At 33.2% G+C, this 21,763-nt stretch overlaps 1 protein-coding gene across 1 annotated transcript in view; it reads left to right on the forward strand.

Annotated features, from left to right (window-relative positions):
* The window catches only part of LOC129800666 (uncharacterized), a 169,806-nt gene extending 148,653 nt beyond the window's left edge, over nt 1–21,153 (forward strand). Inside the window, exons 12-14 of the mRNA XM_055845234.1 lie at nt 3,495–3,600; nt 11,087–11,243; nt 17,518–21,153. Of these exons, the coding sequence (XP_055701209.1) occupies nt 3,495–3,600; nt 11,087–11,243; nt 17,518–18,407 (1,153 nt within the window). The 3' untranslated portion in view covers nt 18,408–21,153. The remainder of the gene's footprint in view (nt 1–3,494; nt 3,601–11,086; nt 11,244–17,517) is intronic.
* Nucleotides 21,154–21,763: the final 610 nt, after the last annotated feature.

The following is a 21,763-nucleotide window of genomic DNA, read 5'->3' on the forward strand; positions in this document are numbered from 1 at the left end:
CTATGAGGATAATGTGTTTATAGGTATAGTTTGTACCTAATGGGAAATTGTCAATGAATATGTCCAAGTGATTAAAAACACGTGGTGGTTCAGAGCAATGGCCGCGATGGATTAGTATACATAGATAGTGATGTGTATGGGGAATGATATCGAAACAATTTTGACAAGTGATGCGTGACCAGCCGGGTCTTTTGGCAGCGTGGGAAAACTCGAGTTGTTTGGGTCTTATCCTGAGTTTTTGATATGACAGCTGAGGAAAAATATGTTACAACTCGGAAAATATTGTAATAGTTATTAAAATACACATTATTTTGTGAAAATTTTATGGAATTAAGATAGCTATTATAGAATCCTTTCGTTTGATGTACAATATTAGAAAAGTGAAGTTAAATTAATTGATTTATTAGCAAATGCAATTCTCAGCTTTAAATCGCTCTCCTGTAAAGTTGGCCATTCGCGAGTTGTTCTTTTCTTATTCTCAGGTATCGAGTGTTATGAATGAATTTGGCCCATTATAATATTATCCTCAAAGTTTTTTTCATTTTTGCCAGTCCTTACTAACCAAAATTGAGTTTTTACAGACAATTTAGTATTAATTATGACAATTTTTATTTTTTTATTGATTGAAAGTATTTATTGCTTTTTAAAGTACAACATTAATGAGGAAGTATAAAAGAATTGGAAGATTACAATGAATTTCTCACAATAAATACTTCCGATTTCATCAGTATCATTATTTCTATCTACCATTAATACACCACTCCTATAAAGGGATTCGAACACGGGAAAGTTTCATCAATGAGCAAATACTTTCTCATTTGAACCATTGAGTGCCCTACTACTTGAATTAGGTCTATCAAAAATAAGATTAGATCGCCTTATTCGAACTTATTCCATATTAGTTACACTAGATTAGATTTATTTTATAGAACAAATATTTTGATCCTTAATAAGTAAATTACGTCCCTTATACGGTTTTCCTTTACTTTGCGCACTGCTTACTAAAGCAAATACTCCGCTTCTTGGAAGTTACAAGAGACTAACTTCTGACAAACCTGAAATTCTAGCCTCGCTTTTTATTATATTTTATCTTTAAATTGCTTTTCCTGTTCTTTGAATTAAAGAGAGAGTGTGATAAAATTTTAAGGCACTTTACATAGAGCAAAGCACTTGAATCTGTAAGCTCTTACACTTTCCAAAGAGCGACTTATGCTTTGAAAGTGAAAAAGCGAATTTTAAAATGAAAGCCATTTCTCTCCTTTAAACTTTTTCTTGGATTTCTAATTGCTACGATAACATATTTCCCAAGAAAAAGGATTTGCCGTTTCACTGCTCAAACGCAAAGAGAGAGCAGTTATATAATTAACTTTCAACTTGTGATACGGCTAGAGATGGTAAAATTTCAGAAATTTCACAGCAGTCGCCATCTACTTTAGGCGGAAATTCATGAAATTTCTTAAAATTTACCAACTCTAGATACGGCTAAAGGCCAAACGGTAAGTGATATCGATTACCGGCCTTCGGCGACCTTCCCCCCCATCAGTCAACATTATCTAGGACACTCTTTTTTTCCTTTTTCCCTCTAACGTTTTTTCTTTGTTAATTTCGAAAACGGCTCCTACGATTTCTTTCATTTTCCAATATGTTATGGAGGTACTCAAGGGGGATATTTCGTCCTTCGACAACTACGTTCAAAAAACTGTCAACATCGATTTTTCGCAGGTCAAATTTTAATCACTTTCAAGAGCCTGTTTTTCAAACAATTTGCTTAAATTTGGATATTCTTGAAAGATTTTGTAGTTCCTAATCCGACTGCATCGGCTACAATTGATCATCTGCATTCGGTGCAAGCTACTATACAGGCGTCCCCGCTTGCTCAAAATGCTGACAAAAAAGAAATGCAGATACGACAGAGGTAGACGCAACTGACAATATAGTATCCGTAAATGATTTACCTTTCTTGGATTTACTTTTTTATTTATTGGAGAGCTTGCTACTCAAGCTAAAATATTGTAAAACCTACTTTTATTAAACAATTTCTTATTTCGGAACGACTTTTCAAGTTTATCAATCATTTTAATCGGTAGTAAAGCAACCCACAAATATACCTGTGCGAAAGTCCTGTGAAGATATGGATGAAGAACTTCAATTTACAGTGCAAGTGGGAAAAGTACCGGTAATGTTTTGATGTGGTAAATGGTTACAATTTATTTGGAATCTTTTTATTTAGCTTCAATCTGCATATAGAATGTACTTAACCTTCGAAAAACCATTCGAAAATCCATTTGAAAAGCCAAAAAGAGACTTTCTTACTTCTTAATACTTTTGCGGTGGCTGAAGTACATCCTGTTCTAATTTCGAAGTGCTCAAGTGTCAAAATGTGACGGTCTTCACATTGTTGTAAGGAACAAAATAGAACAAAGACGCTTGCCGTACTTGCCGTTCTTGTCCAATTTTAATCACTATATAATCACTGAGTAACTGTTTTACCAGATTTTTAGTGTGATATATTTGATAAATTTTCCCCCTTTGTTCGAAAATTTGAAATTGAATTTGAATTCTTCGAACATCAACGACTTTTTACGAAAAATACAAGAATATTAATACTTTTTCCGTGGAAATGACCTATAACCCAAAATCTTGAGAAATAATATTATTTAAGAAAAAATGTTTTAAAAATTGTGAAAATCCTTTTATTCGCAGAATGATTTTTAAATTATTTTATTGATAACGGAAATTTTCGTATGTGGACTTAAAAATTGGAGAAGCTAATGCCCTAGACACACTTACGACTAAAGTCCAGAGACGACTAAGCTAGTTCATAGCCAAGTTAGTTCCTGACACACTACAAATGAGGCTTAGCATTCACTAGTATCCACAAAACATAACTTTCGTAGGTTTTTATGCAGATATTTCTACTGAAATGCACTAATACTCTTCTGAAAATGATACTATTTGCAATATCATGTCTCAGTATACGTCCAATAATTATTGATTATTACAATTATTTGTGAGGTGGAAGCTAACTCGCGATTTAAGCCAATTTTGGCGATTCTAGTGAATAATTCTTGTTGTTATACATGAATTGTGAAGTAAATTTAAAAGTAGTTTCTTTTTCAATGGACTACTAGTGCATTTCAGTAGAAATATCTGCATAAAAACCCACGAAAGTTATGTTTTGTGAGTGACAGAAAATGTTAAGCCTCGTTTGTAATGTGTCAGGAACTGACTTGGCTATGAACGAGCTTAGTCGTCTCAGGACTTTAGTCGTAAGTGTGTCCAGGACATAAGACTCTCAATCTTCAGTCGTCTTTTGATTTTCATGAAGATCAATATTAAAGATGAGTTAGATTCTTCAACAATGCTGATTACACATACGTAGATATGTATTCCCTAAAGAACTTGTACAGAGATCTTCTAAATGACGGACCCCTTTTGGTGTTTTGTGGGTCAATACGTTTGATATTTTTCTGACTTTAGCTTATTTATTTCAGGTTGTTCCTACAATCACCTGCTAATCCTGATTTACTCTTCATAATATTTTTCTGTCACACTCAGCTTACCGTCACGCTACTCTTGGCATTAATATTTGGCAGTAAGGTAAGTCACAGAGATTTTCCTTAAAATCGTAAAAATCAATATAATCATGCTCTCTAATCTGCCTTTAGTGGCAAAATTCCTTGGATGAGGAAACAAAGCTTTTCTGCCCGTGCCACTCGTAAGCTCCCTAAGACTTCCGGCATTTTGTATTAAATATAACTTTCTGTGGCCCCTATACCCCACTTCCTTTAATTTTATTTGATCCCAACGGATGGCTGGAGGTAAACTTGGAGGATGGTTAGGAGGGTGCAAAAAAAATAGATTGTGAGTTTGAGTCTATAAATCAGATATTACGGTTTGTTAATACCTTGCCCATGTTTTGTTGATTCCCTAATCGTGGGAGGATTCTTTTGTTACTCAACGCAAAAGTTCATTGATGTGGCCAGAAAAGTGCTGAAGGAAATTGGAATACAGCGAAAAATAGTGCTTTTCTGCCACGATACTGTATCTCTCCTTTTAAAGCTTTTGCCAGAAAAATTATGAAGGTTTCTTGGTGGGAAGGGAGGAGCTTCACTTCAAAGCATAAATCACTGTCCGCCCCGACAAACGCTCAATTTATTCCTCTTTTTCCCGAAGAAGAAATCCCTACTGAAGTTTCAGGGAAGAAAACTACATATGCGGGTCTTGTTTTTCTTCTCCATCCCCTTTGCTTTTAAAGTCTGCAAATCAAGGGGCAGGTCATTCAAAGATATCACTGACAAAGGATTCCTGTTTTCTTTCGGTTTTTTTTTATTGTTCAAGAAGTTTTTCTCAATACTCCTTCGGGATTTGCGAAATATTTTGCAGGTTTAGTGAAGCTTTCTTACAGCTTTTCTGGATTTCTAGAAATAATTCGCAAGGTTTCTAAAGTTCCTCGAAACCGTTTTTCAGCACGGTTTATAGTTTTTCTTTAGATGGATCTGGTTTTACGTTGATAATTCTTGAGTTTCGTCATATTAAAGAATTATTTGAGGCCTTTATGACCCTTCAAACATTATCTGTGTATCTTGGACAAAACGAAACCTATTCTAATGTTTTTAAAATTTACCGAAGAGGTTTATGATCAAAAGTATTTACAGTGCCCGCTTCGTAATCCGGATGGATTTTTTGAATTTGTTCAACGTCTCGAAAATATAATACAAGGTTTTTTCTAGAATTAAAATAAAAGTTTTAAAGAAGTTTAAAAAGACATAATTAGAGAATTCTATGCTATTATACTTCATTTATTAAAGAAAAACATCATAGGAGAATTCATTTTCATTGCTGAATACTCGTGCATACATAATCTCAAAATGATTTTAAATATAACCGTCGATAACTCGTCCGGATTACGGAGATCCGGATTAGAGATCGGGCACTGTAGTCCGTAAAATTCTACGGTAAGGAATTAGAGAAGGGTAACTTATGCAAAAAAGCTCTTACCTGTAAACCAAAACCTTGATGTACGATAGCTTTGATCCTTTGCCATCAAATTTTGCGAGCTATAAACTCCAATTTTCAAATTATTGCGAAGGAAAATAGGACAGAAGGTCCTGTGTATAAATGTTTGTCTTAAATATTTATGATTCTGAAGTTGGACTTAAGTAAAAGTCCAGGTAAGCCCCCTCTTTAGATCCCACCTTGTCTATCGTACACAAAGAAATAGTTGCGAAAATTGTGATTCCCTGAACGGGACATATGGAGACAGTCCTCAAGATAGAAGAAAAGTGGTCGACCAAGACTAAGCTCAGCGAATGCAGAAACATGTTCATATTTTCGAAGTTCGAAAACGTAACGCAAACATGGATTGAAAACCAGCCTCTAGAGATACTGCTTCTGGATTTACTCAGGGTTAATGTAATCTTTACGAAAACCAGACTAATATTCGCACAGAAGATTGTCTCCTAATCCTTCTCGATTTCTTCGAAAATATCCTCGTGAATAACCCTGATTTTAGGGTTTTAGCTTTCCAGAGTAAAACAAAAACTTTTCTTAGGATTTATGTGGTTTCTGCGTGATCTTATCGAAAGTTTTAGGTATTTTGTGAAGCCCTACTTGAGTTTCCTATTTTGAAATTAGTGTTCTTAGAGTTTTTTTATAGGTTTTATAGCAGAGGTGTGCAAAAACCGTTGAAACCGAATTAACGTCAAAATAAGTTTGTTATAGTAGCGTTTTGACCATTGACGTACATGTTTTATTTGACGTTTATTCGGTTTCAACGGTTCTTGTACGCCTCTGTTTTATAGGATTAACCGAAAATTTTCTAGGATTTTCGGAGTTACGCGATATTTATTTCGGACTTCACATTTTACGTAACATTTCGTGAAACTTTTCTCGAGGTTTTCAAATTTCGCGTAATCGTTTCCCGAATTCTGAGTTTCTAAAGATCCAAAGATTTTTTTTCATGAATTTTATGAATTTTCATTTTTCTTGACTTTTTGCATATTTTAAAACTCAAAAGGCTTTTCCAATTATGCTTCTTCAATTTGTTAAAACTTCTTTCAAGGTTTCTTATGTTTCGCAAAGGTTTTCTTGGGTTTTCTGGTATTCTTTGAAACCTTTTTCACACTTCCTTAGGTACAAATTGTTTTTCAAAGTTTTCTTCTGTTTTTGCCAAATTTTTCATTAAAATTTCACGAAAGACTACTCTGGCATCCGGCACGTGTTTCAGCGAATGAACCACCCCTGGCTACAAATGCAAATCATAAATCAGAATCAAAGTTCTTTTGGCTCGAAATTACACCTCAGCAGAGCGTCAACTTGAATAACAGCATTTGGGGGAGTATTTTTGTGGGAATTGAGACGAAAGTTGAACTTCTTACCCACACTTTTGGGGCTTTTGGTGGCTGTCGAATTAATTACCAAAGTCCCATTGGCTAAGAAAGTTCACCAGACAATCTTGCAATATTTATCGACACCTCCACGTGGCATGGCAAGTCCATTGAGTTAATTTAGGATCACAAATCAGCTCCCACGGCAAAGAAAAGAGAGGGAGTATCATTGATTTTCTCAGAGCTTTAATCCCACAGAGAATTTTAAGGCCAATAAAGACAAAACCTTAAGGAATTACTGCACAACTGTCTGAGAAATCGAGTTACATTATCAATTAAAGTGAAGCACAAAAGTGTTTATGCATTATTTACGGAATTTATTATATGGAAATATGCTGCTGAAATGAAAGAACAATAAAGTCAGCAATGTGACAGATGCATAAAACTATTCTAGAAAGAGAATTTTTAATATTGTGCTTGGCAAAATGGAACAATATTTAATAAATAAAGAGTGTATTACTTCATTGAAATTGCAATACTTTGGACATAAAGCCAATAATTTGTGCAAAGTGATTCCAATTTGCTCTTTGTAATTCAATATAAACCCATAATCGATCTAGTTCTTTTACTAGATTTATTGACTTGAATATTGCATTCAATTGTGAAATCTTGCTGAAAATGAGTTTCTCATCTATTATTGGATATTCATATCGTCTATAATTGGAATTGAATAGATTTTCTGAGTACTTGTAATAACATTACAATATGAGAAACATTAAACCTTTCAAATATAAGATAAATTAATATTTGAAAGACCAATGGACAAGACAATACAAATTCTGTGATCGTGTTGAATAATTTGTCAAAATGATAAATATTTTGCAAATATGGGAAAATGTAATTGGGTTATTTTCGAATCGGATTTAAATTGGAATTTCGAGATTTTTTCACTATTTCAGATGGGTAAAAAGAAAAAGGAAATCACGGAAATGTACAAGCCTTACAATCAAGTGTACTTCTTCGTTCTACCGTTGCTTTTACCCTTCCGAAAATTTGAGGAAATAACAAATTTCCAATTTAGGTTTGATTCCGAATTATCTCATTGTACCCTACTTTGTTTTTCTTCACATTCAAACTTAATATGGGTTTCAGTCAATATGTTAAGCCCAATCACACAATAACTCGAAATTTTAGATAAAAAACAATAGTACAGTAGAGCCTCGCTATAGCCTATATTTGGTTCCAGATTTGACACTTGGGTCGCCCTATAGTCCATGTCATTTTTTAAAATTATCAACGACTTTTAGTATTGAAATTGCTCGACGGCTTCCACTTTCTTTGCGATTGTGGTACTTGTCCTCGCTCTCTTCATTATGAATCACATTTATCACAACTACTCTATAAAGTTTGCCAAAAATATTAAAATAATTATGACAACATTGCATGTCGCGTATTAAAAAACATAACCTAACTTAAAATCAGTTTTTTGAAATCAACGGTCGATAAATTGTGGACTATAGAGCGATGGACTATAGCGGGGTTCTACTGTATTAGTTTTTCAACGTTATAATGGATCAGTTTCCTTTCTAGGTCAAAAATGTTCTTCACTTTTCTCAAAAATCTTGCTTGATAAAAAATTATAGAAGTTAAGCCATATAGGTAACTTCATACGGGCTTCAAAAGACTTAAGCGGTCTCGAACTGATAAAAACAAATCAATTTTATTGGCTTTTCATATCCTAATAGGTAATTTGTTTTTAATAAGCCAATCCCAAGTCAAAATTTTCTAAAAGTCTTGACTGATAAGAAATTAGACAAGTAAAGCCAAATGTTAAATGTGCCTTAAGTGGTCTTCAGACTACAGGTTTAGCCCAGTTTAGGAAGATATAAAAATCCTAAATAGCGAGAAATTGTTTCGGTTTCTGAAAACCTAATAAATCATTTAACTTTAATAGGGAAAGTGTGCAAAATTCCGGCCGGCTTGCAATTTCGGGCACTTTTATTGTTCCTCGAATTTTGATGAATTTTAGTTTTTGCGTACTCCAGAGATCATACAATGCAAAAAAAAATTACAAAAATGTCGTTTCGACGCACGAGATAATGTGAAAAAGACACTGGAAAAATTCTGGGAAGGCAAGGAACTTTAAGAATGAAGGTGGCCGAAATAGGTCACCAAAGCTGTGTCCACATTTTTATTTCTTTAAAATGGAATAAGAATGATTTGAGTGAAAATGAAGATGATAAACTGCGTATAAAGTCCCAAGCAACACTCCTTAAAAAGAAAGAATAAAAAAATCAATTTGTATTTAAAATATTACATTTCAAACTTGAGACATTGGCGCTATCACGCAACTATGCCGAAATTTGGCACAGTTACCCTAATTCAATCCTAAATTAAATTTTTGCAAAAAGTCGTGATTAACCAAAAATCAGAGCAGTTAAGCCATATGGGTAAGCCTTATGTCTGAAGCCCGTGTGAGCCATAAGGCTTACCTTTTACAATTTGAAGGTATGATTTTTTAAAAAGAATTTTGACTTAGAATTGAATAAAAGGGTACATGAGTTATTAGAATCCAATAAACTAATAAAATTATTTTTCATTTCGAATATTGAGACCTTCAAAAACTGATCTAAGCATATTATTTAAAAACCGCATATAGTCTGAAGCCCGTAGGAGGTTTAGCCTTATGGCTTAATTTCCTCAATTTCTTTTAACGAAAGATTTTTGGGAAATCTTTTACTGAGGATTGGATATTAAGGGCAAATGCTCCATTAGGTTTCAAAAGATGAGTAAAATTTCTTGTCATTAAACATTTCGATATGTTCGAGAACTAAGTTAAACATTTAGTTTCAAACCCGTAATAACATGCAATAAGGAAAATGTCTTCTATTAAGTTTTTAAGGTTATCTGGGTTATCTTCAAAATTTTTGAGATTCTCAAACTCATCCAGCAGCTCCTAAATTTACAAACTAAAAACGTTGAAGCTTGAATAAGTCTACAAAAATCCATCGAACCAACAAATAAAATTTAGTTAACTGATTCAATTCTGAATGGTATTTTTATGCCCAAGTAGCAAAAGCTACACAGTAAAAAAAAATTCAGCTACTTTACCATGATTTTCCCTGTAAATTTTATATAAAAATGTAATCGCGTGTACTAATACACATTTGTATAATTTGTACACATTTTGTCTGAAAGCTGTGAAATGTGTACATATTTTGAGTGAAACACAGTTTTTACACGAAATATGTAAGAAAATGTACACAACTGTGCAATCATTCGAAGTTGGTTACACAGTTTAACATTACACAACATTTAAATTACACATTTGCAGATTATGCGTTTTGCTGAAATACATATTTGAGTTACTTTACAATAATAATCTTGGTAAAAAGCTAACCATCGATTATCCTTTTAATCTTTTTTTTACTGGGTATTCTTCACGACGTTATGGCCTCGGCAGACTTACGGGTTACTACGGATTACTTTCGCGATGCAATTAGCACTAGTTTTCGAGAAGTAAAATCTTAAAACTTAAACATCATTTTCCGTGAGAAGTTGCAAATGTTTGCGTACACGTCATTATTTTTCGTAACCGTCACTTCATTGTGCAATTTACTAATTTAATTGACATTGGACATTATATTGTAAGCTTATTTTTTTTATAACAGGACGTCTTTCTGGTGAGTGTCTGTGCTTAGAAACTGAACTTACATTCACTTTGATTGTTGTCAAGAAGGAAACGCTGATAAAAATAAAAGGATCAAATTGATCCTTTTGCAAAGGATGTATCAAATTCATATGTCCTATTATGAGAAATGTGCATTCATAGTTCGAAATTTGATCCATCCTTTTCAACAGAATCAAATTTAGATCAATTTGATCCTTTTATTTTTACCGGTGAGATTTTAGCCCACTTGCTGGCGTAGTAATTATAACGTAATAATAACGTCTTCGCGACAATATTGTGTGTTGTACCTCTAGCTACGTTGCGCTTCTTGGGTAATCTTAAAGCGACACTGGTGGCTCCTAATCTATTATGGCAAATATTAAAGCATAGATAGTAGAGGTTTTTAGTTAGTCTGAGTCTTTAACCGTAACTGGGTAGGATTTTTATAATTATTTTATCTTCAATCATGAATCACTTGAATTTAGTAATTAATCATGGAATTTAACATCAGTGAACTTAATGGAAGACTGAAGATATTGTGCGTTGTTTGCTCTTTATAAAATTGCTTATATCATATATTAAGTTCCTGAGATGATGAAAGTTACTCATTGAAAAGCTTTTTCGAAGATGTTTTCAACTTTTAGCTGTCTAAAGTCATTGAGAAAAGGGATAAGAAGTTGTGTTGAGAAAATTTATTTCTTAAAGTCGAATTTTAACGAGAAAAGAGTGAAAACATGTGAACAACATATTTCCACTAAGTTGCACAATGTTATATTTAATTTGTTGAGACGTAACAAACTCCTTGATGGAGAGTGTGCACCAAACTTTTACTCGGTGAGATGTCAACAGTATTCGTTCATCCGCAAATTGTTTCATCGTTTTGAGAAAAATATGCCCTGAGAGTATAATTAGGGGCGGAAGAAGCTTCTTGGCATTATATTAGCACTCCCCTTGTTTCATGGGAAAATCTTACACCTTGTGGGAGTCGCACCTTTTAACCCAATAATCTCTACTATCTGCTACTGAACTGATCCAGCGCACTCTCATCTCACTTGCCCTAATGGCATAAATATTTTCCTCCTGACAGGTGTATCTTGTGTTCAGAGGCGGTGGAAAGCCTGAGGATTCAATTGGACTGGGAACTAAGCCGTCAGGTGCGAAATTTATATGTCGCTCCCAAGGGAGAACCCTCGCCAATGCTAGTACAGCTACATCATCAACTGCCCAGCTTGCTCTCCATGCAGGTAAGTTCACCCATGTCTCCAAAAAAAAAAAAATATCCCCACAAATTCTCACCAGAGCAGAAAAAAGTCCATGTTCTGCATCACTGAATCTCCTGAAAAGATCCTTTCACTGATGCACTAATTGAATTAATTAACCCCAGAGTCACTGCATAAAGCTCGATTTACTGGAAATTTCCAGACTATTATTTATTTGAAAATGATACATTAATTGAATTGGAAATTGCTATAAATCAAATTCTGTATTCATTTTAATTTTCGTAATTATTCATAAATCATTGAGCAAATGAATTCAATATAATATGATGCGAATACAATTTACCATTTCATTTAGAAATTCATATTAAATTCATTCCGAAACTGTAATAAATACTGTTTTTTGTTTGTTTCTCAGTAAATAATAGGGTAAGTGGACTAAATTTCGACCAGCTTGCAATATCGGCCAGTTTTTTTGTTCCTCAAATTTCTATGAACTTTTAGTTTTTGCATAGTTTAGAGATTGTACAACGCAGAAAAACAAGAAAAAATGTAGCTTCGGTGAACGGGATGATGTGAAATAGACATTGGAAGAATTCCGGAAGGGCATGAAACTATTATAATGAATCTGGCCGGAATAGGCCACCAAAACTGTCTACATTTTTATTCATTTTAAAATGTATTAAGAATGAGTTTAGAGAAAATAAAGACAATCATCTGTTTACAAAGTTTTTACCCTTTAAGGACGATTGGAACTCCGGTGTCCCATAAAGAAAATATTTTTTCCTGACTATACCTGAAGATAGTTTTTTATCTTATGTTTGTACGTAATTGCAAAGTAGAAGGTTGAATGAATCTAGGATATTTTTTGCAAGTCTCCAGCTATTTTCTATATAGTAAATTTTTAAGTTCAAAAATGGCGAATTTTTAAATTCTCATATTAAAAATTGATTTTAATTATTTTTTTATACTTCTAATTTTTTTAAAGCAAAGCCGTTTTGGTAAAAGAAACTACAATACTCAAACATAATATTCTTCATTATAGTGAAAATTATCAGTCATTGATATCGTCAGAAAAATTACTGAATTTTTTTGGCTATTCTTGTCTCTGTCATTCACAGAGACAAAAAATACACCAAATCAGATTTTCTTGGATTATCTAAGGTCAGATGTAAGACATTTTACTGATTTTGTTTAACGGTTTGCCGATTTTCGGTCCGCAAAAAGTATCCCGTCATTAAAGGGTTAAGCAACACTCCTTAAAAAAAAGTGACAAAAAAAATCAATTTGCCTTAAGAATATTACACTTCAAACTTTAGACGTTGGCACTTGCATGCAACTATGCCGGAATTTGGCACACTTACCCTAGTAACTTTGAAAGAAAGGGCGTGGACTATTTGTCTCTAGGCGGAGCCTTTAAGTCTATTACCAAAAGAAAATAGTTAAGGTCTGTCGCTTGGGAGAAAGTAATCATAGCAAGTATTTTAGTATATCAATAACTAACTAATATGAAATGAATTAATTTCTTACGAATCAATAACGAATAAATACTTTTTAGCGCTTTACCTTTATTTAATAAAAAAAAAGAAAATTATAAAATTAATTTACTTTTACAAGAAATTAGATTGACTAGTTCTATTTTTCAAGTCAGACATTTCTTGTACAAAGGATTTATTCGGAATTTACTGGAAATGATGATATTGGAATTTGGAAACAGTTAAACACGTAGTAATATGAAACTGTTTTCATTCCATGCAACTGATATTAAATTAGTAAAAATAATTTTATAAAAGAAAAGATTGTGTAGGGTCTCATCGTAATAAAGACATAAGATTCTCTACAATTCAATTATGGATTTTTTTTTAACAGACTTGGAGTTGAGATTGTCGGGTAGACTAAGGGGCTCAAAAGAGCCTAGATGTCTGATCACCTGCGAACTCAAGTAGGGTGGAATAACCGGCTATCGCCATGTTTAGGAAAAAATTAAATTCATTTAATCATAACTTTTGAATCCTTGTTACAAGATAAGTCAAATTTGACACAAAGTTACTTAGATGTATTGGCTCTAGATACGTGAAAACAATAATCCTAGAACATAACGCTGGACTACTTAAAAAACTGATTTTTATTAATAATGCAAAAATAACCATTTCGTCGCCACTTTTTACCACTTTTCGCCAGTTTTGTAAAATTTGTAACCACTTCTCGCCACCCACTTGAAAAGAACCACACTCGGTTATTTTAGGCAATGCTATGAAAAGAATACATTCACCATTTCTCTTTCCTTGTGATCACTTTATTATTACTCTCTTTAAATGATTTTTCTTCACTTTTATTTGAGAAATCAAATTATGGGGCTTTTGCAGAAAGTAAACAATGCAGATTTGACAACTGAGAATGTACGAAGTGAAGTTAGCGTCGCCTATTGAAAAGATATGGCGACAGGTGGTAAAATCAATTCCAGAATATTACCACTTCTCGCCATGCCTCATTTTTATACAAAAATAATATAAAATGAAATATTAATTGACTAAATACAAATTTTATGTATTCCACAAGTGCAATTAAATATTCAATAGACAAATTATTTACCCAAATAGGTATTTTTTGCTTGATGAAAATTTGACGACACTTAGTACATTTGGTAAGAGATGTTGGATTCGATGCACTTGCTTAAAATATTGCTCTAAAAAGTGATCAAAATTGTGAATCCAAAACGAATAATTATTATTTTTCGATTCTATGCATAGAAGCAGAAACAATACAAAAAAATTGCGACTCATTTATTTCATAAATTGCGAAAAATAGTGATTTCAATGTAAGTGGCGAGAAGTGGGGCACTGGCGAGAACTGGTGATTCCACCCTACACTCCCTTTTTTTAAATCTATATCTATCCATCTTAATAACTAAATACTGAAAATTCTGATATTCTTTATTTATTTGAAATTTAACCTGGATTATAAGATGAGGGAGTGATTTAGAACAAAGTTTTTAAAGGACCGTTAATTATTCTATCTTTTATCTATTTTATTTTTTTATCTCTTTTATACTTCCCAAAAGATCGATATCGAAATACTTTGGGATTTAATTTTTTTGGTGCTATTTCAAAGAAAATGAACGTGTTTTTTAGCTCTTCACTGTTCTCAAGTGCTTTTGCATTATAAACTTTTTCTTGTATTGGTTCCTGTCACGACTGTTTGGTAGTTTTAGAATACGGCGAGAAATGGGGGACATAGTCAAGGCAGGAACTACCACAACGAAAAGTCGATAATGCAGAAGGTCTTGAGAACAGTCATGTGGTAAGAAACATATTCGGTATTTATTGAAATAGCAGCACTAAGTAACTTAACATCTCCAGTGTCCTGGGAGGGACATTATTAATTCAGGCGCTTATTACAAATTCATTTGCAAATAAATATGGTAAAGTGGTACAAGTTGGATAGTGGTACAAGTTGGACAATGGTACAATTTGGACAGGGATTTTTGTCTTGATAAATTTAGTACTTCATTTTTATTTGTATATTTTTAATGCTTTAGTTTTATAATTTGTTTACTTGTGCTTAAGAACAAATTTTGTACTGTATTTATCAAGTTCAATGAATTTATATTAAATTGATTGTACTTTAATTATAAAATTGCATCCTGTTTAATATATTACCACCTTAGACCAGAAGCAAGCCACGTCAATTGGGAAGCTTTACTCTTGACTTTACCACTGAAGCTTTAAACATAGGTAGAATAATATACTGAACTTTTGAAGAATTTTTTTAGGAAATCTCTCATCATGATCTAGATTCCATTTCGTGGAAAAATAGCTGGTAAATTGTTCTAAAAGTTTAATGCTTGAAACAAACATCTTTAAGGAATCCCCTGTATCAAATATTTTGTGGGTAGAAAGTAATTAAAAGTTGGTGAAAAATGTTTCTCTTAAAATACTGGATATTTTTAGAAAATAAAATAGAGAGAATTTCTGAGTAAAAATGCTTGTGGAAAGAATTTCTCGGGAATTTAGAAATGTTATACAAGTTTTTCTTTCCCAAATTTAAGGAATTGAAATGATATTTTATTTTGATTAAATTCTGAAAAGGATATAAAAAATATTCACGAAATTTTTTTCTTCATGCTGAGACACATAGGGTAAAGTGATATAAGTTGGACATAGTGTTACAAGTTGGACAATTCGCCGGTACAAGTCGGACATGGCTTTTTTCTTGATAAATACAGTACAAAATTTGTTTTTAAGTACAAGGAACCAAATTATAAAACTAATGCATAAAAAATATACAAATAAAATGAAGTAAGGTAAAGTGCCCTCAAGTCGACCGGTTCCTCAATTCGACCGGTAGAGATATTTATTCAATTTATTTATATTTGCACTAATATTTGACATGTGATCTAACATTAATAGGTCAATTATTCCATAAATAAATACGAATCAGTGACAATTATATATAAATTCACCATCAAACAATAAAATATTGACCACCGGTCCAGTCGAGGAACAGGTCGACTCGAGGGCACTTTATCTTTCTAAATTTATCAAGAAAAACTGCCCTGTCCAACTTGTACAATTATTGTCTAACTTGTACGTACACTCAGAAAAATAATCGAATAAAACTTACTCGAATCGATGTTGAATTGACTCTTTTTCGTTGTGATTTTCGATTAACTATATTCTAGAGTTGATTTTATTTCTATATAGGTATAATATTCGGAAGAGTTGTTTTAACTTTTTTTCCTAAAATTTACATGACAAAAAAGTGTAAATAACTTTTTAAAACTGAAAATAACTCGTTTTGAGAGTTAAAATAACTCGTTCTAAGAGTTAAAAAAATCTTTTTTGGAGTTAAAATAACACTTTCAAATCCCAAAATAGATAAATTATGCAATTTTATGTTTTTTTATTTTATCATTTTCTTTATTAATATTTTCTTGATCTCAAGTTCCCTATATTCCGAGATAAATATCACGTATGATGCACTCACGTCTTCATGAAACACTGTTAGGCATATTTCTAGTTGATGTTCCATATGAACTTTGTCACACGAAAATCTTCTTGACTGAAGTATATTCTTAAAACGAAAACACTTAAGCATATACTTCAGTCGAGATGAAAAATTACATCGAAAAAGAGTAATTATTACATCGATGCGATAATTAATTCAACTCTCACGAAGAGTTGTTTCAACTCTATTTACTAAAATTTACAACGAAAAAGAGTAACAATTACATCGATATTTGTAGAGTTAATTCAACTCTGCCATAGAGTTGTTTTCCAACTTGTACCACTTTACCCTACCTCCTAAAGTCAGTAGTTGTTTTTACTGAGAACGTTTTCATTATCCCTTTATGTCGGTAAAGTTTTTTTACCGAAAGATGAAAAATTTTACATACAAATAGATGGACTTTTACAAACATTTGTTCGTAAATGTTCGTAAACACACAAAAATGATCGTAAAATTTGCCTGACGAACATTTTACGAACATTTACGAACAAATTACAAATTTTTACGAACATTTTTTGTGTGTTTACCGTGTTTCCGAACATTTACGAACAAATATTTGAAAAGTACAAAAAACTCTCGTCAAGTGATCAAGTTACGAACAATGTTTGTGAAAAGTACAAACTTTTACGAACTTGTTTGTGGGTTATACGATTTACGAGCATTTTGTAACTCCCCCAAAGGAATTCACAAACATTTACGAATATTTTTATAAAATAGTTTTTACTGTGTAGAGTTTTTGTGAAGCTAAATCAGAAGGGGAATTCTGTAACGCTCTGACAATGCCATATGACAAATTGGGTTCGAATTTTAGGAGAGCTTTTTCGGAAATGCGATTATGCAGCCGTGACATTGCCATTTCAACTCTTCAACTTTTGTTAAACAAATTAACCAAGATGTACTGTATTTTCATAAAATCATCAAGTAAAGAGATTTCATTAAAAATTCAAAGAATTGCATTTTCGAACTCATATGATATGACAAAAAAAGCTCGAATGGCATTGTCAGGTTTCGAACTCACGCGTGACAATGCCACGAAAATTACAGAATTCCCCTACAGGTCCAACTTAGGCATCAATTTCGACATTTATTCAATTGGTTGACCTAAAAGAGAACTTTGTGAATTTTGCTACGCAAAACCACATTCTTTCTCTCAGAAATTCAATCCCCATGAGATTCTGTTTCCCCTGCGCGTGTTCCAAATAAACCGACACGGGAAAATTCAATTGAAAGAATACATCCATTGAGGAGCTTGGGGCTATTTGTCTCAAGTGCTGTATCATATTTCTCTCAACAGCTCATGAGGGTCGTCTGACGGAGCAAGAAGCTCTGGAGGAGATCAAACACCTGTGTATGGAGTTGCAGCTTGTGCAGGAGAGAGCTCCACCACGTGGAGTTGCTGTTACTACGATAGCCACTCTCCTGGAGTCACTGAGGTGTCCTCAACCGCCAACCCTGCGCCCTCCTGGACAGATGGTGAGAGCCTTGGGGGCGGGTCATGCAGATAAGGCAACGAATACACTCAGCGTGGGGGACAATCACTGGCACCATGAGAGCAATGGTGGAGCAAGGATTGTGATTACAGATGACGAGGACAAGGAGAGCCTGAAGAAGTTGCGGAAGTGCCTGGAAAAGTGCCCAACACTGGCGGCAGCGCCTCCAAATCCCCGTCCCCCAAAGCGTCCCAATATCAATGGCATGGAGAACCTCAGTATCGATGTGGACACAAAGAGTTGCGACCTGGACTTTGCTGAGCTACAGCTGGAGTGCATGTGCAGCTCAGACAGTGTCACAGAATCACCAACATTGAGGCACAATCCAGCTGGAAATTCTGGGCACGTTCCAGCGGCAGACGATGCTGGAGTTTGTGGCTGTGAGGATGAGAACTGCAAATGTCGCGAAGGCGTGAGTAATTGTTCCAGGAGTACAACAAATAGTGCGAAACATGGACAGACTGATTCACCCAATTCACCAAACTCTGAGGACAAGACATCATGTCGTCCAGGGGATACCAATGAAGTACATGAGGATTGCAGTGAGGCAGCTGAAGAGGTGGGAGATGGGGAAGATGAGGAGGAATCTTCTGGGTCAGAGAGGGGTGGCAAACAAAACAAATCCACGGATTCATCGAAGTTAATTCTCGATCTCAACGACAGATCCAAGTTTACCAAGGAAGTATCCGTGTGAGGATGTCGGACATTAGGCCACAATCACGTTTTCCAGGCATCTCTGGGGGGAAGCAATCACCACTGGATAACCTCAGTATGTGCAACAGTACCTGACACGAATATTGCCACAACTATTCCCATCATTATTGCACGAAATGCGGTTTGTATTATTAAATCTACTTGAACAGCAAGAATTTTCCACAAGCGTGACTTGAAATTCCATTAACTAAAGTTATGCATTCTGCTGAATAAACTTCTGGACCAAAATGGACACTATTCAATTTTAAATCCAAATTCAATCAAGCTCAACTTGGTAAGTTCAATAAAATCCTTTTCCATTTTGAACTTGGAATTCAGATCAATCAAAGAATTTATTTTAGTTCAAGATTCTTTTGAAAGTCTTGGGAAAATGAAAAACGTGACAGAGTAGCAATGTTTGGAGACACTTTGTTGAATTATTTATGTTTTTTTTAAGTGCATATCTTCGATAATGGCTTCGATATTTGAGTAATAAAAATTTTTGCAAGGGGTTCTCACATGAGAATTCTCGAGAATGGGATTCTGCAGCTGATGACAAAAGTCATCAGTGAACCTATAAGAAATTTCTGTGTCGTTCCTCGGAATTTTCCCAGGAAGGAAAAGGAACTTTCTACGTAACGATGGAAACGATTCCCTAGCAGTTTTCTATGACACGAAAACGTCAAATTTTAAACTACCCGTCAAATAATTGCTCTACCTGTCGATTTTACTCGGAGGTTTTTTTAATTGTAACGGTATATTCTAGTACATTCAAAGGAGATCTGTAGATTTTCGGCAGAATTTCTGCCTGAAAATCTGTAGATTTTCGGCAGAAATTCTTCCGAAAATCTGCAGACTCGCGGCAGAATTTCTGCATAGGAAATCTGCATAGTCTCCATTGTCTCAACAAAAATATTGTTGATTTATCAAGAAACTGTAGAAGTTACAAGGAAAATGGTATGCTCTGCTTAACAAGCATTACCGATTAAACATTCTAGATGAGTAAAAAGATTTAAGCAAAAATTCTATTTTCTTAAAAATCGCCCATGGAATGATACAAAAACACGAAATTTAGGTCGACACTGTGTTTAAAGATATCACTTCACTATTCTCTACTTATAACACGGCGTCGCAGAATTCTTCATTTTATATAAACACTCTGATATTACCAAGAATAACTCTATTGAATTATGCAAACTTCAGTGAAAAATATTCCATCTTTTCTGACAAAGCTGTCTGGAAAGTCTGGAATGTAGAAAAATCTACAGAAAATCGGCAAAATATCTACAGAAATTCGTCAGAGTATGCACCAGGATTCGTCAGAAAATCTGTAAAAATTTCTGACGAATTTTGTCCCAAACCCAAATAAAATTCGTTGGAATATCTACAGATTTCTCGACAGATTTTCGGCAGAGGTGTAGATATTTTCTGCAGAAAACTTAAAAATATCTGATGAAATTATTTGACGGGAATTTAATTTGATGTGACAGCTGCTAGTTACTCCATCTTAATGCAAATAGAAAAGAAAATATTTTGTATTCCCCACAACATTCTTTCAAAATTAATTCTAGTCAATTCGGAAAATGAGATTCTGCAGGGAATGACAAAAGTCATCTTTTACCCTATAAAATTTCCGCGGCGTTCCAGGGAATCTTTTCCTGAAAGAATAAGAGCCTATTCACATTGAAAACTTATGTCAAAAATTGTAATTTTGACAGAATTTTGACATTTCTCCCTATAGCATTACGGGCTATTTCTTTGAAAAAAGCAATTTTTGGACGAAAATTGTTCCCAATGTGTAGAGGCCTTGAAACATTATCCACGGAAATGCAATGGAAATCGCGAAAACAGATCCGTAACAGATTTCCCTACACTACTGAGAAAAAAAGAGGCTACGATTAACTTTTTTTCGTCACAACTTTAACACTTTTCGGGTGTAAAAATATATCAACATTTTTTAATGTTAATTTTACACCTTTTTAAGGGTAAACTTAACATGAAAAAAAGGGTAACTTTAATCCATAACACACCTCAAAAGTTTAATATTTACACCGATTTCGGATCAATACTGCAGGGTAAAATTAACATTTCCGCAATGTTATTTTGACTTTTTCGGATTTCTCTCAGTGTATGACATGGAAACGTCAAATTTAACCTTTTCAAAAGTCTTGACAGCTGTTTTTTGCACCATCTTCATATAAACATAAAAAAAATTTATGTGTTTCTCAGAAATATACATCGTTCTTTCAGAATGCTTTTTTAATAATTTTTTTCTGAATATAAATTTATTTTTACTCGATTCAGTTTTGTCAGTTTTTTAATTTCCAATTTACAATATCTTTAAAACATATTTTAATTAATTTAATAAAAATTTAAATCGTAAAAATGACTTTGTTTAATGAAAATAAAAGAGATTTCTTTTACTATCTATTCTTAAATTAGAAATTACTGAATTATACCTGTTTAATTCCAAGAATGCGATTCAGCAGTGAATGACAAAAGTCATCGGTGATCCTATTAAAATTTCCGCACCGTTCCACGGAAGTTTCACAGGAAGAAAAATTAAAATTAACTAAATTAAAATTGAAGTAATTTTACAAGTTAGGCTCTTTAAAAAATATCACACATCATTTTACAATTTCTTATAATTATTTATTGATTTTTTTAACCTTTTCTTATTAAATTTCCCAATTTTGTGAAAAAGAACCAAACAAACATTTGCCATTTGTTTGTTAAAGTTTCTCAAAAGAATATTTTTCTAAATCAACTGAATCTTATTAATAATTTGAAAAAAAAAGATACTTGCTGCCCTAATAAAATTGAGCAAACTTTTGCCAAATTGATAAAGAACATCCTTTCGACAAATTTTTGAAAAACTTTTAACAAAACCAAATTTGTCAAATTACGTATGTTCTCTTTCTTATGCCCAAAGCACAATAACTTTTGTTTTGTAAACATGTTTTTGATATTTTAATGAGAGTGAGTGAGATCTAGGTCTAGTCATCTAACTCTCTCTCATAGGAAACTCTGAAAATATGTTTACAAACAAAAGTTATTGTGTGTTATGCCTTAGCTTATTCCTAATTTAATAATATTTTCGTTAATTTAACAAACTGTTGACAAACTTTTACAAACAAATAAGAAAATGCTTTATTAAAAATCTCTACAACAATTGTTAAATAAACAATATTTTTTTAATATCTGGTAGATAATCAATGCAACAAACGTTGTTAAAACTCAGCTAAATATTCCTTCATCGTAAAGAAATGGAAATTCAAAAGAAGATCCTGTGGATAAAAGAGAAAACTTTTAAGTGAAATGTCTTCTAGATGTCCGATAGAAATCCTTAGAAAATTC

This window comes from Phlebotomus papatasi, chromosome 2 (assembly GCF_024763615.1).
Source record: "Phlebotomus papatasi isolate M1 chromosome 2, Ppap_2.1, whole genome shotgun sequence".
NCBI classification, from domain to species: Eukaryota; Metazoa; Arthropoda; class Insecta; order Diptera; family Psychodidae; genus Phlebotomus; species Phlebotomus papatasi.